At 44.1% G+C, this 22166-nt stretch overlaps 1 protein-coding gene across 3 annotated transcripts in view; it reads right to left on the bottom strand.

The window, feature by feature from the left end:
- EIPR1 (EARP complex and GARP complex interacting protein 1) overlaps positions 1-22166 on the bottom strand; it is a 167880-nt gene that overhangs the window by 45519 nt on the left and 100195 nt on the right. For all 3 annotated transcript variants that reach the window (XM_084622370.1, XM_084622371.1, XM_084622372.1), the window contains one exon: positions 7306-7405. In XM_084622370.1, coding sequence (XP_084478496.1) covers positions 7306-7405 — 100 coding nt within the window. The remainder of the gene's footprint in view (positions 1-7305; positions 7406-22166) is intronic.

The raw sequence follows: 22166 nt of genomic DNA, 5'->3' as shown, positions 1-22166 counted from the left end.
AGTCCCTCGATCTGCTCGCTATGCCCCTACTTATACATCCCAAAATGACATTGGCCTTCTTGGCAACAAGGGCACACTGCTGACTCATATCCAGCTTCTCATCCACTGTCATCCCTAGGTCCTTTTCCGCAGAACTGCTGCCTAGCCATTTGAGCATAAACTTTCGTGAGCTACAGCTCACTTCATCGGATGCATGTGCAAATGTGTAAATTGGTTAGTCTCTAAGGTGCCAAAAGTACTCCTTTTCTTTTTGCGAATACAGACTAACAGGGCTGTTACTCTGAAATTTCTTGACACTGAGTGCTGCTTATTGGAACAAGTAGCTCTGGAGCACCCAACAAGACAGGTTATTCTTGATTTAAGTAACACACAGGAGCTAATTATAGAAGTGACAGCAGCTGAGTCACTACATAATAATGACCGCAGTACAATTTGAACCAACATTCTTGGGGCACATAGGATACCAAAAAGTGACAGTGATACTAAACTTTAGGAAAGGAGATTTCAATAAAATGAAATGCTTAGTTAAAAAAAAATTAAAAGTAGAGGAAGTAAAATCCTTAGAGGTGGTATGGATGCTACTTATAAAAAAAAAACAAAAAACCAAACACAGACTCAAAAGACAGGTGTACCACTGAACAAAACGAGAACCAGGAAGACAAAGAGTAAATCAGTATGGCTACATTGCAAGTTCTGAGATGCTATTTGAGCCAAACAGAAACCCTTCCAAAGTTTGAAGTCTGATCCTGCTGAAGCCAATAAATAGGAACATAAAGTACAGCAGGCAGGAAATAAGGGTTAAAATGGACTTTTATGAACAAATAGCCTAAGATATAAAAAAAAAACAATGCACGGGACTCTTTAAGTGTATCAGAAACAAAGTTATTTTGATCAGTCAGATCAGAGAGACAGAGGAACGTCAACAAGAATTAAACAAGCCAGCTGAATGGGCAATACAATAACAAATTAAATTCAGTGTTGATGAATGCAAATTAGCACGCACTGGATGGAAAAATTTGAACTACTCATACAAGTTGCAGGATTCTAAATTAATTGAATCAACTCAAGAAAGGGATCTGAGTGTCACTGTAGATGGCTCAAAGGAAACCTCTACACAATATGCAGCTGCAGTCAAAAAACTAATAAGATGTTAGGCTACATAAAGAATGTGATTGTGAGTAATAATGATATTATTATAGGCTTCATACAAATCAGTAATGTGGCCTCACCTGCAACACTGTGTGCATATGAGTCACCAGATCTCAAAAATTGTATTGCAGAAGTGAGGGGGATTCAAAAAAGACCAAAGAGAATTGAAGGGCATGGAAAAACTCTCATATAAACAGAGACTGAAAAAGACTGACTGTTTACCTTAGAAAAGAGACAAATAGGAGGAGACAAGATACAATATAGGAAATAATGAACAGTAGAGAGAATGTAAATCAGGAAATACTATTCTCCCTGTCCAATAAAGCAAGAGCAAGGTGACATTTGATTAAATGGAATGATGGAAAATTCAAAATTCAAGATTTTTCACACAATCTGTATTTAAAGTTTTAAACTCATTCCCACAGGAAATTGTTGAGGCCAAGAATTTAACTAGATTCAAAAAGGTCTTTATATGACCATCAAGTACATTCAGCGTTAACATAATTAATAACAGAAGTTTTGAATGGGTTATTAAATCTCATGTTTCTGGATTAATCCAATCTCTAGTTATTAGAGATCAAGATAACACCCAAAATAGGGGACAGATGATCCCACGTCTGTTAATTCTGTACAACTTCTTCTGAATTGTCTGATACTGGCCACTTTCAGAGACAAAAATAATGGACTAGATCAGTGGTCACCAACTGGTCAATTACGATCGACTGGTTGATCCTGGAGCCTCTGCCAGTAGATTGCGATCTCGGGCCGCTAAAAATCCAGCAGCACAGCAGGGCTCAGGCAGGCTGCCTGCCTGCCCTGGCCCCATGCCGTTCCCTGAAGCGGCTGGCTGCTGGCACGTCTCTGTAGCCCCTGGCCAGAGGGAGCATGAGGCAGCTCCACATGCTTCCCCCACCCCCAGATCATCCCCGCAGCTCCCATTGGCCAGGAACCGGCCAATGGGAGTGGTACTTGCAGGCGCAGGCAGCGCACAGAGACCTGCTGTTCCCCTCCCCCTCAGGGGCTGCAGAGATGTGCCAGCAGCCAGCTGCTCCAGGAGTGGTGTGGGGCCAGGGCAGGCAGGCAGCCTGCCTGAGCCCCGCTGCGCCGCTGACCGGGAGCCCCCTGAAGTAAGCACCCCTCGCCGAAGCCTACAACTTGCATCCCCACCCCAGCCCTGAGCCTCCTCCTGCACTCAAACTCCCTCTGAGATCCCTCACCCCCTTCTGTACCCCAACACTCTGCACCAGCCTGGAGCCCCCTCCTGCACCAAAACCCTCCCAGAGCTTGCACCCCTCACTCCTGCACCCCGACCCCCCCAGTCCTAGACTCAGCCAATGCACACCACACAGTTGAGAACGTTATACTGATTTGTGATGTGACGTGGTTCGGTAACAGAGACCCACTTGGGACTGTCACCTGATGTGCTGGAATTACCTCTGAGCCAGTTTTCCCTGCCAGCTTGGGACTCCAGAACTCTGCCTTGTTGAGCCAGACACGCTAGCCTGCTGCAACACAGACCCAGGTCTGGTACACGCCCCTAAAGCTGCAGACTTTAACCAAAAACTGCTCAGCAGGTCACCTATCTCCAGCACCCAGACACCCAGTTCCCAATGGGATCCAAACCCCAAATAAATCCGTTTTACTCTTTATAAAGCTTATACAGGGTAAGCTCAAATTTTCTGCCCTCTATAACACTGATAGAGAGATATGGACAGCTGTTTGCTCCCACAGGTATTAATCACTTACTCTGGGTTAATTAATAAATAAAAATGATTTTATTAAGTATAAAATGTAGGATTTAAGTGGTTTCAAGTAATAACACACAGGACAAAATAAGTCACCAAGCAAAATAAAGGAAAAACACACAAGTCTAAGCCTAATACATTAAGAAACTGATTACAGGTAAAATCTCACCCTCAGAGATGTTCCAATAAGCTTCTTTCACAGACTAGACTCCTTGCTAGTCTGGGCCCAATCCTTTCCCCTGGTACAGTCCTTGTTAGTTCCAGCAGACATCTTAGGTGGAAACTAGGGGTGTTTTCACGGCTGGCAGCCCCTTTGTTCTGTTCCACCCCCTTTTATATCTTTGGCACAAGGCAGGAATCTCTTGTCTCTGTGGGCCCCCACCCCTACTTCTAAATGGAAAAGCACCAGCCCTCTAAGATGGATTCCAGTATCAGGTGACATGTTCACATGTCCTGTGAGACCCCAGCCTCCGTTCTTCCAGGGCTGCCCCGCAGGGACCCAGGAAGGTTTGTAAGTAAACAGACCATTTACAACCAATTGTCCTGGTCAATGGGAGCCATTGAGCTTCCATTAATGGCCCACACTTTGTATAATTACAATAGGATCTCAGAGTTATACTTTATATTCCTAGTTTCAGATACAAGAATGATATATTCATAAAAATAGGATGAACACACTCAGTAGATTATAAGCTTTGTAATGATACCTTACAAGAGACCTTTTGCATAAAGCATATTCCAGTTACATTATATTCATACTTATAAGCATATTTCCATAAAACATTACGGAGTGCAATGTCACATGTGACAATCCCTGAAGGATTTTGGATCTATAAACCACAAATGACACTAATAAAAAGTAAAACTCACAAAATGTCCAGTGGATTCTATGAGATTAGATGCAGTGTGACCATACGACTCCTGCATCCAAACTCCCTCCCAGAGCTTGCACCCCTCACTCCTGCATCCCAACCCCCTGTCCCAGGCTCAACCCAGAACCCGCTCCCACTCTCTGAACCCCTCGGGCCCAGCCCAGAGCCTGCACCTCCTCCAACACTCCAACCTCCTTCCCCAGTCCAGTGAAAGTGAGTGAGGGTGGGAGAGAGCGAGCGACGGAGGGAGGGAGGAATGGAGTGAGTGGGGCAGGCCTCAGAGAAGGGGCAGTGCCTCAGGGAAGGGGTGGGGTAGATCCTGGTTCAATCTTAAATTCAAAAAGTGATCTTGTGCGTAAAGGTTGGAGACCACTGGACTAGATAGAACTTGAGTCTGATCTAGTATTGCAATTCCTATACTCCTATGGGATTCAGTTCACACCTATCCCCCAAAGAAACCTCAGAGTACAACCTCATCTCATATCTTGATGCAACATCCTTTTCTCTGGCCTTGACAAATGCAATCTTGCTTCACTCATATGCATTCAGAATGCTCCTGCAAAGATCATTTCCCTACCTTGTCACTTTGACCACATCATCCCTCTCTTTGAATTCCTCCCTCGGTTTGTTCTTCTCTATTACATCAAACAAACTGCTTGTATTTACTTTCAAAGTCCTCCACAGTCTATCCCCACTCTACCTAATGTCTCTGATTCGATATCCAGCTATTAATTCTCGCCTCTGACTGGTACCACCGCTGTAATTAAACCGCTGTTGCATGGCCACACTATGCTCCTTGTGTCACTGCAGCACACGCACAATAGCAGCGCTTGCATTGACAAAGAGAGCAGAGCACTGTGGGTAGCTATCTCACTGTGCAACTGGCTGCAGGGCGCTTTGGGAAGGGTTTGCAATGCCTCATGGGGCAGGTACAGTGTCAGATGAGGAAGGTTTCTCAATCCCATCATTTCATGGGCATCCTACTTGATTGCCAGCTGCTTTTCAATTGCTCTGGTAACCTGCAACCTAGCCATCTCTGTCAGAAAACATGGATCCTGCACTGCTGTTCAGTATTGTGCTGTACGTGATAAACAAACCGCTATAAGAGGAGCCCAAGGGGGGGCTATTCGGTTGACCCTGGCATTGTTTGTTTCCACCATACCATGAACCTTGTAATTATTTCTACATGTGCCTAAAAAGTAACACATTTTTAAAGTAGCACTGAGTAATATGACCGAACTGACATAGCTGAACACAAAAACAAGAAGCCCACAGAAGTGTGTGTGTGTGTGGGGGGGGGGGGTGACAGGGAGTGTGTGTGTTTGTGTGAGAATGAGAGAGAAACAGACAGAAATGGGGGAGCGTGTGTGTGTGTGTGTGTGTGTGTTGGGTGAGAATGAATATGTCGGCATGCTGTCTCTTTACAGTCAGACAGCAGCAGGAAGCAACCAATCCCGAGGCAAAAGCTGGTGCACAGACAGCTGGTGTCCCGCCCCCACCTCAGCAGAGACCAGTGCATCAGCAGGGGGAGGGGAACACCCAACATCAGACCTTGCCTCCCTCCCTGGCTCTACACAGCACAGCATGAGCCTCTCCCCCACCCGAGCAGCACCCTACCTGCCACTGTAGTCCTAGTGCCGGGAGAGCAGGATTCCATGTTCATGTTTTGATTCTGTGATTCCCTCCAAGTTCTCCCACCCCCTCCTCTCCCTGCAGAACAAGGAGATTCACCCCTCTCCTCTGTATTCCAGGTGGGAGTGTGTTTGCTGCTGGGAGCCAACATGCTCAGCTGAGAAGTAGCTATGTGAGCTCCCCATGCTGAGGAATTTCAAAGCTTCCTGGGGCTTTGAAAGGGGAGGGGCATACATGTGTGTAATTGGATGCAGGGAGGCAGAGTTCAAAACAGTGATCAGAATGCTCACAGTGGGCATTGTGGGATAACTCCTGGGGGCCGGTTACAGTGACGCAACGAACGCAGTGTCTGTACTGATGCTTTGTCGATCTAACTTTACTGCAAAAAGCTCTACGCCTTTTGTTGAGGTGGTTTTATTTGGTCAGCAAAGCAGGAGAGTTCTGTAGGCAGGAGGAGCACTGTAATGTGTACTCCACTGTTTTGTCAACAAAAACTGCCTTTTGCCCACAAAACTGTGAAGTGCAGACAAGGCCTCAGTCTCCCTGCTGAGAAGTGGGGAAATCCAAATCCCTCTGGGTTGTTCGTTACTTGGTGTCAGTGTCTGGGTGACTGGATTTGCCATTGTCTTCTCAAATGCTCCATTCATATAGAGACCAAGCCCAGACAGCTAGGCAACACCCACACCTATGTCACTTAGCCTGCTCTGGAAGCAAACAGTTCTCTTCCACCCACTGGGTAACTATGCAGGATAGAGGGGGGAAACTTAAGCACAGAAAGGACTCAAAAATATTACAAAATACTCCCACTTTCTCACAGCCCCACACGCTTGGAAGACGTTCCCCACAAACATCTGCAAAGCTAACTCATTATCCACCTTCAAATCCCTCCTCAAAACTATCCTTTGATATGATGCCTAAAAAAAACACCCCTTGAGAATGGTCAGGCTGCTGATGTGCAGAAACCACTGTTTTTCATGCTGGCCAGCACTGTTTACTTGTATTTCCCTGTTGGTCAGTCTGTATCCATCTATTGTTTCCTGTCTTATACTGAGACTGTAAGACCCTTGGGGCAGGGAACCATCTTTTTCTGTGTTTGTACAGAGCCTAGCACAACGGGATTCTAGTCCATGACTAGGGCTGCTTATGTACTACAGTAATACAGATAAATAACAGCAGTGCTCACACATTGAGATAGTGACTTGCGATACTGTGATGCTAGCAGACAGAGAATAAGTAAAAATCTCTCTCTCCACGCTCCCTCTCCCCTCTTTGGGCTCTAGGACATACATGAATACTTGTTTAAATCAATAACTTCAAGATTTAACCTCTCTTACCCAATCCTTAGACTAAGCTTTTGTTCCATTGATCTCTGATTTAACTGGATTTTCTTTAATTTGTCTAAAGATCATTGCTTTATTAAAATCATTTTGACATTATACTCACTGGGGTAACAACCACAGGCAATTCAAGCAGACCCAATAAAATAAATAAATAAATAAATAATAAAAAGTATAACTGTTGGTAAGAGAAAAGGGGGACAAAAAGTTACCTAAGCCTGGAACATTCAAATCCAAAAAAGGACCAGAGTGCCTGTTTCAACAAGCTGCAGCCTCAGAAAGGGAAGGGAAAGCCTCAGGATTGTGAGGGGCAACAGGAAAAGGAGACTAAAGTTTCCATAAACCCAGGATTATCGCATTTAATTCACGCTAACAGTAGTCTCAATAAACAAGCTTTAAGTCCTATTCTTAGGATGTTAAAAGAAAGTTCTTATGCTAATTTTAATGAAATTGGGTAAAAATTTAACTTTTAGAAGTTAGTAGCAATATATTTGAGAATCCTTATAAAATGTTGAGTTAGATCATATACCATACCCGACCATATTATAACTTACAAGCAATTTTTCTTACCATGGCGTTGCTTGAGCTTTCTTGCAAATCCCACAATAATAAGTGATTATCAGCCAGTGAAATTATCTTTTTACCATCTCCCATTGGCTCCCATACAACACTGTAAAACAAACATATAACATAAATAAAACACATGAAAAAACCCCAGATCAATGAAGTCTTGCAATTGTCAGTCATTTTAATTATGTGGACCTAAATCTGTCCTCAAACACAATGGTGAAACTCCCATAATTTTCAATATAGATTGGTCCTTTTTGTCTGCAGAGCAGAATTTGACCATCCTTGTCAATATGTAGTTAGTTACATACAAAAAACGCCAACATTAAAATAATATTACAGAGGTAAAGACAAGCACTCAAAAGTTAGGAAATGCCAGAGTTAAGGTTGCCCATACAACCTTAATTTAGCCCCCTGGTGCATATATATTATGACAGTCCTGCTCAATATCACATATAAAGTCTGTGGCAGACGAAGAAACAAGTGGTGTTCAATTATCACTCAGAGCCAAGGAATCTGACAGAGGTCTGCTTCATTCAGTGTCAGAGCTCTAACTGATCAGTACTGCTTAACACGAGTAACACAACTGGTTCTAACTAGCTCTTGCCAGAGCCTCTTAAAGGTACATTTCTCCACATTGTCCTTTCCCAGGCAATTAACAAACAACATTAGCATACTACAAAATTTCAAGTACTTATAACCAAATTACTAACCAAACTAACAATGCTCAATTTTTCTCTGAGGTGCACTGTACTGTCACGTAGAACTGTAGGCCTCACTTGAGACATCTGCACCATTGTATTCAAGTGGCAGTAAGTCCATTAACTCTGGTTGTGCCATGTCCTGGGGCTCAGACTTCTCAGTCTGCTATGGTCGTAGACCTCCTCTAGCAAGACAGCCATTCAGGGCCACTTGGTTCCAAGTGGTTCTTGACAGAGCCTCTTAAAGGCACAGTTCCTCACAGGACAGAACCCAGCTCTCCTGGATCCTAGTCTGCCTAATTATAAAACAACTTATTTTCTCCACTAGCATCCCTCTGCCTCAATTACTGTCCATTCTGGGCACTGGATGAGGCAACGGTCATGGAAAACAAACAATATAATTAAACACTGAATCAGAGATCGGCAACCTTTGAGAAGTGGCGTGCCAAGTCTTCATTAATTTAAGGTTTCGCGTGCCAGTAATAAATTTTACATTTCAGGGGCCCCACGACAGAACCCCAGACTGGCAGCAGGCTGAGCAGGGCCGGTGGCCAGGACCCCAGACTGGCTAGGCGGCTCAGCACGCTGCCGGTCTGGGGTTCCGTCTGCCGCCCACGCTGCCGGTCTGGGGTCCCGGACGTCAGCCTCGCTCACCCCACTGCTGGCCTGGATGGACGGAACCCCATACCAGCAGCAAGGGCAGCAGACGGAACCCCAGACCAGCAGCGCGCTGAGCGGTTCAGCCTACTGCCGGCCCGGGGTTCCATCCATCCAGGCCAGCAGCGGGCGGCGGCCAGGACCCCGGCTGGCAGCAGAGTGCCACTAACAATCAGCTCGCATGCCACCTTTGGCACGCATGCCGCAGGTTGCCGACCCCTGCACTGAATCATAATGCACATGCACAAAGGATCCAAATTACAGGATAACTTTAATTGTACCATATCCTAACTTTGGAGTGCTTTTGGAAGACAGTCAGACTAAATGGACGAGATTTGCCAGATTAGTTACTTGAGTTCTGCTCCCAGCTTTTATAGAAGTGACTTTTTGTAATCTCTCAGGTACCTTATCAACACAGACATGGAAGCAATCTCGACACCCAGGCGGTGGGGAACATTTCTAAAATGGGTGAAAGATTCGTACCTGCCTCCTATAGTAGGAATATAAGGCCCAGATGTATTGGGCTATGAAGTACCCAAAATTAACACCAGGTAATAGAAGAGCTGAAACAATAACTCATGGTCTTCTCCACACTCTTCACCCACTGACCCTTTCCTTAGGTGAGGTAATGGGGAGATAATGGTAGTAAGGACTGGCTACTGCTTCTACATTCCTTCTATTGTAGAGCTTTAACTCTGTAGGAGACTCAATGTAGACGGTAACATGCTCAGTGCAGTTCATTTGTAGTGAACTCCATGATGCTGCGGGATGCTCAATACATTTGGCATGTTATGAATTTTAGCACCAAGCCTCTAACACAAAACTAGGACTTCCCCCACCAGAGCATAACCAAAACTACCTAGTCTTTCCCGAATCATCATCCTAGAGATCACAAAATTATACTGGAAGGGACCTTGGAGGTCATTTAGTCCAGTCCCCTGCACTCATTGCAGGACTAAGTATTATCTAGACCATCCCTGATAGGTATTTGTCTACCATGCTCTTAAAAATCTCAAATGATGGAGATTCCACAATCTTCCTAGACAATTTATTCCAGTGCTTAACTACTCTGACAGTTAGGAATTGTTTCCTAATGTCCAAACTATACTGCCCTTGCTGCAATTTAAGCCCACTGCTTCTTGTCCTATTCTCAGAGGTTAAAAAAAACAATTTTTCTCCCTCCTCCTTGTAACAATCTTTTATGAACTTGAAAACTGTTACCATGTCCCCTCTCAGACTTCTCTTTTCCAGACTAAAACCCAATTTCTTCTAATCTTTCCTCTTAGCTCATGTTTTCTAGTCGCTCTTTAATCAATTTTGTTGCTCTTCTCTGGATTTTCTACAATTTTTCCACATCTTTCCTGAAATCTGGTGCCCAGAAGGTGGTTACAATACTCCAGTTGAGGCCTAATCAGTGCAGAGTAGAGCAGAAGAATTACTTCTTGTGTCTTGCTTACAACACTCCTGCTAATATATCCCTGAATGATGTTTGCTTTTTTTTGCAACAGTGTTACACGGTTGACTCATATTTAGCTTGTGATCCACTATGACCCCCAGATCCCCTTTTTGCAGTACTCTTTCCTAGGAAGTCATTTCCCATTTTGTATGTGTGCAACTGATTGTTCCTTCCTAAGTGGAGTACTTCGCATTTGTCCTTATTGAATTTCATTACATTTATTTCAGACTATTTCTCCAATCTGTGCAGATCATTTTGAATTTTAATCCTTTACTTCAAAGCACTTGCAACCCCTCCCAGCTTGGTAGTGTCTGCAAACTTCATAAGTATACTCTCTATGCCATTAGCTAAATCACTGATGAAGATATTGAACAGAACTGTATCCAAAACTGGTCCCTGCAGGACCCCACTCAATATGCCCTTCCAGCTGGACTGTGAACCACAGATAATTATTCTTTGGGAATGGTTTTCCAAGCATTTACTCACCCACTTTATTGTATCTCCATCTAGGGTGTATTTCCCTAGTTTATTTATGAGAAAATCATGCAAGAAAGTATCTAAAGCCTTACGAAAGTCAAGTTATACCACATCTACCACTTCCTCTCCATACATAAGGCTTATTACCCTGTCAAAAAAAGCAATGAGGTTAGTTTGACACAATTTGGTCTTGACAAATCCATGCTGTTACCTATCACCTTATTATTTTCTAGGTGTTTGTAAACTGATTGCTTAATTATTTGCTTCATTGTCTTTCTGGGCACTGAAGTTAAGATAACTAGTCTGTAATTCCCCGGGTTGTCCTTATTTCTCTTTTTATAGATTGGCACTATGTTTGCCCTTTTCCAGTCCTCTAGAATCTCTCCCATCTTCTGTAACTTTTTGAAGAAAATTGCTAATGGCTCAGATATCTCCTCTGTCAGCTCCTTGCGTATTTTCTAGGATGTATTTCATGAGGTTCCGGTGACTTGAAGATATCTAACTTGTCTAAGTAACTTTTTACTTGTTCTTTCCCTATTTTAGCCTCTGATCCAACCTCATTTTCACTGACATTCACTATGTTAGATGTCCAATCACTACTAACCTTTTTGGTGAAAACTGAAACAAAATGACTGAACTGTTTTCATTGAAACTTCAGAAAGATTCAGTCTGAATCAGAGAGCAGGTTCAGAAAATGTCACCCCAACCAGTTATAGTTTAGCAAAATTATACACAACTGAAAACAAGTCAATACAATGGAAAACATTAAACAGCCTAAACAATAGGCATCACTATTAACTGCCTACAATAATTAGAAGTAGCTAACTGGTTTTAAAACTGTCACTTGGTATCAACAGAGACACACGGTGGGGGAGGTAATATCTTTTATTGGACCAACTTCTGCTGGTGAAAGAGACATGCTTCTAAGCTACACAGAGCTCTTTTTCAGGTCTCTCTAACATCCTGGGACCAACATGGCTACAACAACAACTAACTTGGTAACTACATTTCATAATGGACACGTTATTCCATAAAGTTCTGTTCCAGAAGACATGCATTAGCTCTTTGAAAAGATTAAAAGCATTTTATAAACACCATTAAAAGGATAAAATATTAAACTCATTTCAGACTTTCTACATCCAAAATGAAATAAAAAGGTCTAATGACCATTCCAATTTTGAAAATGGACTGGATCATGGAACAGTGAAAGTGTTTCTCACACCAAATGATAGGGAGCATACCAAAAACCTCAGTGACTTTTCTTTTAATTCAATGATTATTTCTGGATTACAGAAGAGGACAACAATGGATATTTTGGCCTATTTTATTAGATAACATTTTTGATTACTGGCAATGAAATTTGGTTTTGCCAATTACTTCTGTAGTGATTATTTGGCAACAGAGATAAAAACTAATTTTCTAAAAGCCATTTGTTATAGGTGCTGATGTGTTTGCCCCTCACTTGAACTAATCACTGGGCATTCAGCTGTAAGGACTAAATTGGAAGCACTTTTTTGATGTTTTCAAAGGCAAGGAGAAATTTCACATCTTTGAGTGTCACTGAGCTTCAAGATAAAGAATTTTATAGCTGGAAAGTGTGGTAATTAGAGCCAATTATAACCCAACTGACATACCCCAGAATTAAAAGGTCTAGGAGCTTTGTCCTTGCAAGATGACCATTTTGCTACTATTTAATTTATCTGATATGGAAGTTCACAGTTTTATATATGTGGCTGTAGCGATCATTCAGATTTTATGATCAAGTTGAAGGTTACCCAAATCACTCTTTGTAACATGATTTCACTTTAAGTGGAGACCATTTTTCCATAGCCATAACTCAACTGTTAGAGTAATAGGAAAACACCAGGGTTTGCAAAATTCACTCATACCTCTTACCACTGGTGAGTGAGAAGCTTTGCTTTCAAAGTAAAAGGGCTTAAGCCACCAATTTCTGCAGGATTTAAGTTATTTTTTAAGTTTCTATTCATTATGTATATGATAATCTTCAAAAGGTGAACAGAAAGGAAACCAGTGCAGCTTTGCCTTCTTGAGTCTGCAAATAGTGGCAGTCTCTCAGTTGAAACTAGCACGTTGTCAGTCTCAGAAAAGTTAGTCCTTGTCTAAAACAAGGATTTTAAACCAGATCAAATCGAGCTAATCCAGTTTGAAAATGCTTGTGTATACACAACACAATCCACACTAATTCTGCATTAATCGAGAACTCTGGAGTCCTCCAGAGTACCATTCTTGCAATACAACTTTGACAGCTCTCCGGAAGCTCTATAAAATGGCTCACGCAGACTCTCGGAGCTGTGCTGAGACCCAGGATCTCATCATCATCTGGGGAGAAGTGTTGGTTCAGGAAATTCTTGTGGCCAGCCACTGGAATAAAAATGCTTTTGTGGACATTGCCGAACAGATGCTCATGAGGGGTCACAGCCAGAATGCTAACCAATGCCAGATAAAAAGCAAGCCGCTCAAGAGAAAGTACATTCATACAAGGGACAAAAGTATAGACTCTAGCAGGGATGTGTGACCTATCCATTTTTTTAATAAGTAGACAAGATTCAACACGATTATAGTACAACTCATTTCTGACACCATTTGGTGCCTTTTGTGTCCTACCACTGAGGACAATCGGCAAACCCATCAGAGGATGAGCAGGAGGATGCTGGACAAGAGCTGTCCCCTAAGCACCAAGGTCTTTTTGGGACCCAAGACACTGACATCAGCCAGATGGAAGGCCAGTTCTGCCCTGTGCCAACAGGCTGAGATTCCTGCCCTGCATTGTTTAGGCTTGAGTCCCAGACCAGGACCAAGAGAGAAATCCCCTGGAGGGAACTTCAGCACGTAAGAACCTATCTTTACAATTTATTTATTATTATTGGCTGTACTGAGGTTCTGGATCTGGGTGCCCTCTGGCCTCAGTCATTGTTGGCAGATGTGAGCTAGGAGCATTTCCATGTATCAAGCCCCGACCTCCCTTGGACTGTGCTGCCCATTCAGCACCCCTGTAAGTTTCCAAAATGGCAGCTGCTCTGCCCAGCAATCAGCCTCTGTGGCATGCTAAATCCATGATTTATCCACCGTTTTGGGGGCCATTGCATGGATGGCATTTGCCCATCCTTTCCCCTTCCTCCATCTGTCCTGATGGTGAAATTCGCCCCTCCCATATTTCCCGCCTCAAAATGGCAGCCACCAATGGCTCACACTACCTCTGTCCATAATAGATTTGAACAACAAATGCATTGTGCAAAAAATCATCAGTTTATAGATAGTAAGAACAGACAGGAAAAAAGTTTGGTTAGAGTTCATTGTTTACATGAGGCATAAATGGATACTGTATAGCAAGTAAAGTCACTAACAATACTACTCCCACTGAGGTACAAATGACACACATTCTAACCATAACCTCTGACACCACAAAAATACCTGCAAAACCTAAACAGGAACATCATTCCAACCCGCCCTATCCCCCAACCTCCCAAACAGCATAATAGCATATACAGCAAACAGAAACCCCAATACACCCAGCAACCTCCTCACATGCAGACACTTATCTCTGAGGTTCTTCCAAGATTGGTAAGAGTTTCATGGAGGTAAATTAACATATATATATTTTTAAAATGCTATTACGGCCTGACTGGAATACGAACAATAAGCAACTGATCTTTTAGCCCCTTACTCCCATAGCCATAGCATCTGCAAAAGCTAGACCATCAAGGACAGGGCTTCTATGCACTGCTCAGAGGCTGATCAACCTGAGGGGGAGAAAAAGGAAGATTCAGGATGAGATGTTTGCAGAATTTGTGGCCGACTCCCAGGGGAAAATCAGACTGGCTGAGAGGCAGAGGTTGTACATGACCCAGGGAGAGAAAGAAATGCAATTCTCCTAGAAGACAGTGGCAGTGGCCAGAGTCAGCATTGCCACAGTCAAAGAGAGGATGGAAAAGGACGGGGAGACATTGAGGCAACTCATGGAAGCTATTCTGAGTCAGAATGCTGTCCTCCAAACCATGCTCCTGGCTAGGCCAGCAGGCCCCTGATTTGGGACCCAGCCATGTCCTTCAGCCCCTGGACAATTCTGACTACTGGAACCAGCAGCAACTCCTCCCCACGGTATCCACAACAGCAGTGCTACCAGTCGCCATTCCCCTCTCAGAACTAACCTCAAGGCACAGAAAATACTGGCTCTTGGGAGCCCAGTGCTTTTGAGTCCAGAAGTGCCCCTGACAATTTTGAGCCATGGCTCTCAACCCCAGATCCCAAGTGGACAGAAAGAGGCAGGGGGAAGGCAAATACATACCTGTGACTTGAAGCTCCCCACCCAACCTTGTTCTATTTGAATGGTTTGTTTTATTGCCAGTTTTGCCTGAACTATTGCTTTAATTAAATGTTTGTTTATAAGTGCATTGTTAGTAGATTGTTTAGTTAAATGTATTTTCAAATATAAAATAGTTATTTTTCCATTGGTTTACTTAAAACTTTATTTTTGGTTTTGTTATTGTTCTTTCATAATAAAAAAATGTTTACAATCCATCCATTACAAGTCATTAACTTAGAAAACCTTTAAAATAAAGCTGAGATAATTCATAGGGTTTTACAAAAGTACATAGGGATAATTTCACTTCCACCACCATACACAATACAGTTATCACAATGGATCTATCCCAATACCCTCCTCCAGCAGCTAACCACATGTTCAGACATGTGGCTCAAAATATAAACAATAGGCATCCCTGACAATATTCCCATGGATGTTAGTGTTTTCTACGGGATGCCTTGCTGGGTAGTTTAATCATCAAGCAAGTCTCTCACCCATCATTAAGGCTGTCTCCCTTGCTCTCACAAATATCATGTAGAACACAAAAAAGCAATTATAATGGTCAGAACATTTTTTCCACTGCTACCAACCTATTCCATGAACAGTGCCACCTGCCTTTTAACCAGCTAAATGTACACACGACCACCATTCTTCAGCTACCGAGGAAGTAGTTTAAATGTTCCTTCCTTCTGTCCAAACAGCCTGAAATGGCTTCATTAAGTAACACATCAGATGATAAGATGGGGTGTCTCAGAATAATTGAACTAATCTTCACACCATTAATGTTCACAGTAGTCTTGGGAGTAGCGAGCCCTTTCTCTATTAATTTAAATAGAAATGAATTCAGAAAGATCCTAGCATCATTGACCCTTCCAGACAACCCTGCATGTATGTCTTTAAACCTGCTATGGTGGTCAACGAGTCCTTGGAGAACCATAGAGAAATATCCCTTTCTGTTTATAAATTCCTGAGGATGGAGGGTAGTGGGGAGAGGGAAGATAATTGATAGACAAGTGAGTTCCATCAATTACCTCAATACAGTTTGGGAACTCTGTACTGTCAATGATCTCGTGAATATTACCCAACTTTAGGATCTGGTTAGACAGTACCTTGTCAATGACCTTCATGAGAATGGCCCCAACAGTTGATCTCCCCATGCCAAATTGGCTGTCTACACAGATGGTGGCATTCTGAGGTAGCCAGCTTCCAGATGGCAATGGTGACCTGCTTCTCCTCAGGTGTGGGGCACTGCATACGTTGGTACATTGTTGCTGCAGCTCCGGGGTCAATTCCACACAGTGTAGAAGGGTGGAATGTTGTTACTGCTGCCAAGTTCTTACAGCTGCTCGGTGCTTCAGTCCTTGGAGCTCTGGTGTCATCAGCTCTAGTAGAGAGCACAGCCTGCTAATTCAGCAGATCTCTGTGTTACTCATAGGGAAAGACCACAGGTATGGTTCAATGACAAACGCACTCAGCCAACTTTACTGCACTCAAGGCACAGTCCTAAAGACTTGCAAGACTTGTACATTAACACAGAAGTGCCCCCTGGCAAGGAGCAGCTCAATCTGCAGTGGGAGTGTCTGCTGTTCCCTCAGCCACATAAAGGGTTAAGGGGAGTGTGGTGGGGCAGAGTCACACTCCCTAAGAAAAAGGGCTGAACCAGGCCAGAGAGGCTGCGCAGACCAGCAGCCAATCAGTGAAGGCCTGGGGAAAGCCAATCAGGGCAGTGGAAGGGACAGCCAATCAGGACTGGGCTAGGTCTTATATAAAGGCTGCTCAGCTAGGGAGAAGGCAGTCACTCCCTGGCCAGCAAGGGATAAGGACTGACTCCTGATGAAAAGAGCAGCACCTTGGACAGAGCAGTGCTGGGCAGGCTTGGGGGAGCAGATAGGGGCTCCAGCCCACTACCTGTCAGGCTGTGGCCCTGCTGCAAATGGCCAGGAAGGTGCATAGGGCCAAAGGGGAAGTGGCCCAGGGAAACTGAGCAGGCAAGAAGAGAAGGAAGAAGGGCAGAGAGAGGCTGCCGCTTGAGGGTTCCTGGGTTGGGGTGCAGAATAGCGGGTGGGCCTGGGTCCCCTGCTTTGCACTGCACCTGGCCATTGAGGAGGGGGGCTGAGACAGACTGCAACTGGCCCTTGAGATAAAGGGCTAGACTACAGGGTTGCGGTTGGCCACTGAGAGAGGTGCAGACAGAAGGACTGCTGTTAACATTACCACCCCGGAAGGGGGTGAGACTGAAGCAGTGGGCACTGCCAGAGGGCAGTGTCTTGAAGCAGACAAGGACTATCCTGAAGAGGATGCCACCGAGCAGAGAGCAATGCAGGTCCCAGGGCAGCAGAGCAAATGATGGGCCTGACAACACGCACTGAGGATGCTCTGCAGCGGTCGAGAGCTAATTCCCGGAGCAACTAGCAGGAGGTGCCAGCGGTGGGGAGTCAAACCCCGTCACAGGGAGGTACCCTGACATTTATAGATGGAGAAAAACAACTGGGAAAACTACTAACGTACCATCTTACATGTTTCATGATGTCTGTTACCTCCCTTTGTTCCAGATATCTCGGACAAAACATCCTTATCCATTGTTCTGTCAAACCATCTTATCTTGTACTAGATAGGGGTGTATCTGGTACTAGCCCTCTGAAGTATTTATGTAAATATCTAGTGCCTAATCCTTCTTAGGAGTGTTTATGTTTTAGCAATGCTATCAGCAATTTTGCCAAGTTCATATACCAGATGGTGAACTTGTAAGCATCTGTTTAAATACATGGTTTGACTTGGGTTCACAGCCTCTGGTTCAGGTCATACACCAGGCCCAGAGCTCCAGGTGCGCGCACGCGCTCCCCCCCTCTCTCTCTCATTTATTTATATTACACATAGAGCTCAAACAGTTGCCTTCACCATTCTGAAATTCTCTTATCACTGCTGGTCATCTCAGGCTGCAGAATGATCCTTTCTCACCAACTCATGCTGGTTTCCCAGGATCATAAATGGTGCTGAATACCATGTAGCTGACCAAAGAACTAGTCCTCTAGTTCCAACAGCTTGGCATAAACCTATTTTTCCTGCTTTACCTGCTGCCACTGCTTCAGAGTGTTCTCCTGATGCCACGACAGAACATTAGCATGCTCCCGCATAATTTGTTTTTTGGTATGATGGGAAAGGTCATCCAGCTTTGATGGCCTTTGCTCATTTGTGCTTGTCATTATATTGGTGTGGAGCACTGTTGGATCCACAATGGCCAACAGCAATTCAAAAATGGTGCAACCCCACCCAGAAAAGTCTGGGGGTGGAGACAGTGGAAACAATTTTTTTTATTTGAACCCACTTTGCTTCCCACTTGTCATAACATACTTTACTAAATAATTAAATTTCAGTGAAATACTTCATATGCTATGTTTACTGGTAAAATGTGGGTCCAAATATTCTTCTTTCTATTAAGTTAGTGCCTAGGATTCCTAGTAACAGACCAGTATCCCATTGATAGGGCTCTACCAAATTCACAGTCCATTTTGGTCAATTTCACAGTCATAAGATTTCTAAAAATCATAAATTTCATAATTTTTGCTATTTAAATCTGAAATTTCAAGGTGCTGTAATTGTAGGGGTCCTGACCCAAAAAGGAGTTGTATGAGGATCGCAAGGTTATTGTAAGGGGGGGTTGCTGTACTGCTACCCTTATTTCTGTGCTGTTGCTGCAGGTCGGGAGCCCAGCTCTGAAGACAGAGCCGCTGCAAGCAGCAGTGAAAACGTATGGATGGCCTGGTATAGTACTGCCATCCTTACTTCTGTGCTGCTGCCTTCAGAGCTGGGCCCTCGGTCAGCAGCCACCACTCTCTGGCTACCCATCTCTGAATGCAACAGCGCAGAAATAAGGGTGGCATAGTATGGTATTGCCACTCCTACTCCTGCGCTGCTGCTGGCAGGGCGCTGCCTTCAGAGATGGGCGCCCAGCCAACAGCCGTGCTCTCCAGCCATGCAGCTCTGAAGGCAGCGCAGAAGTAAAGCTGGCAATACTGCGACACCCCCCCACACACACAAATCACTTTTGTGTCAGAAGGACCCCCAATTTGGGAAACAGTAGTCTCCCCTGTGAAATCTGTATAATATAGGGTAAAAGGACACAAGACCAGATTTCACGGTCCATGACTTTTTTATGGCAGTGAATTTGGTAGGCCCCTACCCATTGGTCTAGGCCAGAGGTGGACAAACTATGTCCCATGGGCCACATCCGGCCAGCAGGACCGTTCTGCACAGCCCCTGAACTCCTGGCCCAGGCAGAGCTCTGGGTGACATGGTTGCGCGCTCATGCAGGGCAGTGTGGCAGCGTGTCTGGCTCCAGCCAGGCGGCATGGCTGCCATACATGCTGCTCTGAGCAGCATGGTAAGGGGGTCAGGAGGTTAGATAAGGGGCAGGGGTTCCCGGGGGGGCAGTCAGGGGACTGGAAGCAGGGGGTGGTTAGACAGGGCAGAGGTTCTGGGTGGGGGCAGAGGACAGGGAACGGGGGGATTGGATAGGCGTGGGGGTCCCGGGGGGCCTGTCAGGGGGTGGGGGTGTGGATGGGGTTGGGGCGGTCAAGGGACAGGGAACCAGGGTGGGGTCGTGTGGGGCAGGGGTCCTGGGAGGGGGCCGTCAGGGGACAAAGCAGAGGGGTTGGATGGGGCAGGGGTCCTGAGGGGGGCAGTCAGGGGACAGAAAGTGGGATGGGGGGAGGGGCCAGGCTGTTTAGGGGTCACAGTCTTCCCTACCTGGCCCTCCATATAGTTTTGGAACCCCGATGTGGCTCTCAGGCCAAAAAGTTTGCCCACCCCTGGTCTAGGCATTGTACAAACAAAAAACAGTCCCTGTCTCAAAGAGAAAACTACAGATTTACTCAATGGAATTTGGAAGACCATATTTTCCAGTACCATTCAGACAATGATATTATTGAAAGAGTTTGACTTAATGCTGTCTCAAAGGAAATTAAAAATCCATAGTGCTCAAACTGAAAATACCTTATTAGTCTCTATTTCTCAACATTATTCAGTATGTCTAAACAGGAACAAAACTTATCCTAATTCCATATAAGTAGTAGTTCTATAACTAGGAAGGCCAAAAAAGAACTTGAAGAGCATCTAGCCAAAGACTCAAAGTAATAAACATTTTTTTGAAGTACATCAGAAGCAGGAAGCCACTGGACGATAGAGATGCTAAAGGAGCACTCAAGAATGATCAGGCCATTGCAGAGAAACTAAATAAATTCTTTGCATTGGTCTTCATGGCTGCAGATGTGAAGGAGACTCCCAAACCTGAGCCATTCTTTTTAGGTAACAAATCTGAGGAACTGTCCCAGAGAAGGTTTTGGAACAAATTTATAAACTCAACAGTAATAACTCACCAGGACCAGATAGTATTCATCCAAGAGTTCTGAAGGAACTCAAATGTGAAATTGCAGGATGACTAACTGTAGTATGTAACCAATCATTTAAACCACCTACTGTACCAAATTACTTGAGGATAGCTAATGTGAAGCCAGTTTTTAAAAAGGGCTCCCGAGGTGATCCCGGCAATTACGGGCTGGTAAACCTGACTTCAGTACCGGACAAACTGGTTGAAACTATGGTACAGAACAAAATTGTCAGACACATAAATGAACATAATTTCTTGGAAGAGTCAATATGGTTTTTGTAAAGGGAAATCATGCCTCACCAATCTACTAGAATTCTTTGAGGGAGTCAACAGGCACGTGAACAAGGGTGATCCAGTGGATTTAGTGTACTTAAATTTTCAGAAAGCCTTTGACAAGGTCCCTCACCAAAGGCTCTTAAGCAAAGTAAGCTGTCATGGGATAAGAAGAAAAGTCCTCTCATGGATCAGTAACTGGTTAAAAGATAGGAAATAAAGGGTAGGAATAAATGGTCAGGTTTCAAAATGGAGAGAGGTAAATAATGGTGTCCTCCAGGGGTCTGTACTGGGACAAATAGTATTATAAATGATGTGGAAAAAGGGGTGAAGACTGAGGTGACAAAATTTGCAGATGATACAAAACTACTCAAAATAGTTAAGTCCCAAGCAGACTGAGACGAGCTACAAAAGGATCTCACAAAACTAGGTGACTGGGCAACGAAATGGCAGATGAAATTCAATGTTGATAAATGCAAAGTAATGCACACTGTAAAATATTATCCCAACTATACATATAAAATGATGGGGTCTAAATTAGCTGTTACCAGTCAAGAAAGATCTTGTAGTCTTTGTGGATAGTTCTCTGAAAACATCCACTCAATGTGCAGCGGCAGTCAAAAAAGCAAACAGAATGTTGGGAATCATTAAGTAAGGGATAGAGACTAAGACAGAAAATATCATATTGCCTCCATATAAATCCATGGTACGCCCACATCTTGAATACTGCATGCAGATGTGGTCACCACATCTCAAAGATATATTGGAATTGGAAAAGGTTCAGAAAATGGCAACAAATGACTGGGGGTATGGAACAACTTCCTTATAAGGAGAGACTAATAAGACTGGGAATTGTCAGCTTGGAAAAGAGACTACTAACAGGGAATATGATTGAGGTCTATAAAATCATGACTGATGTGGAGAAAGTAAATAGTGTTATTTACTTCTTCTCATAAAACAAGAACTAGGGGTCACCAAATGAAATTAATTGGCAGTAGGTTTAAAACAAAGGGAAGCATTTTTTCACACAATGCACAGTCAACCTGTGGAACTCTTTTCCAAAGGATGTTGTGAAGGCCAAGACTATAACAGGATTCAAAAAACTACTAGATAAATTCATGGAGGATAGGTCCATCAATGGCTATTAGCCAACCTGGGCAGGGATGGTGTCCCTAGCCTCTGTTTGCCAGAAGCTGGGAATGGGCGACAGTGGATGGATCACTTGATGATTACCTGTTCTCTTCATTCCCTCTGGGGCACCTGGCACTGGCCCCTGTCAGAAGTCAGGATACTGGGTCTAAGGTTTGGACCTATGGTCTGACCCAGTATGGCCATTCTTATATGAAAGCACTACAACCTCCACAACAAATATCATTTTTTCTCCATTCATATTATAATCATTGGGGTTGCTCAGGGCTGGAGCGCATCAAACCGTTAAAGTGCGAATAACATGCCAGGTGTACCAAAACTCAGTCAGGTGCTGCAGCAGATAGGGCTTGCAGCCCTGGCTAGCCTGGGTATAGCCCAATAACCACTCAGGCACACAGCTAAGTGAAAGGGTATTTTAGTAGGGCTGGCAGGAAAGAGAGA

This window comes from Lepidochelys olivacea (assembly GCF_965140295.1).
Source record: "Lepidochelys olivacea isolate rLepOli2 genome assembly, chromosome: 3".
Classification (NCBI taxonomy): domain Eukaryota; kingdom Metazoa; phylum Chordata; order Testudines; family Cheloniidae; genus Lepidochelys; species Lepidochelys olivacea.
The sequence above is the reverse complement of the archived record's forward strand: the minus strand, read 5'-3'. Positions and strand labels throughout refer to the sequence as shown.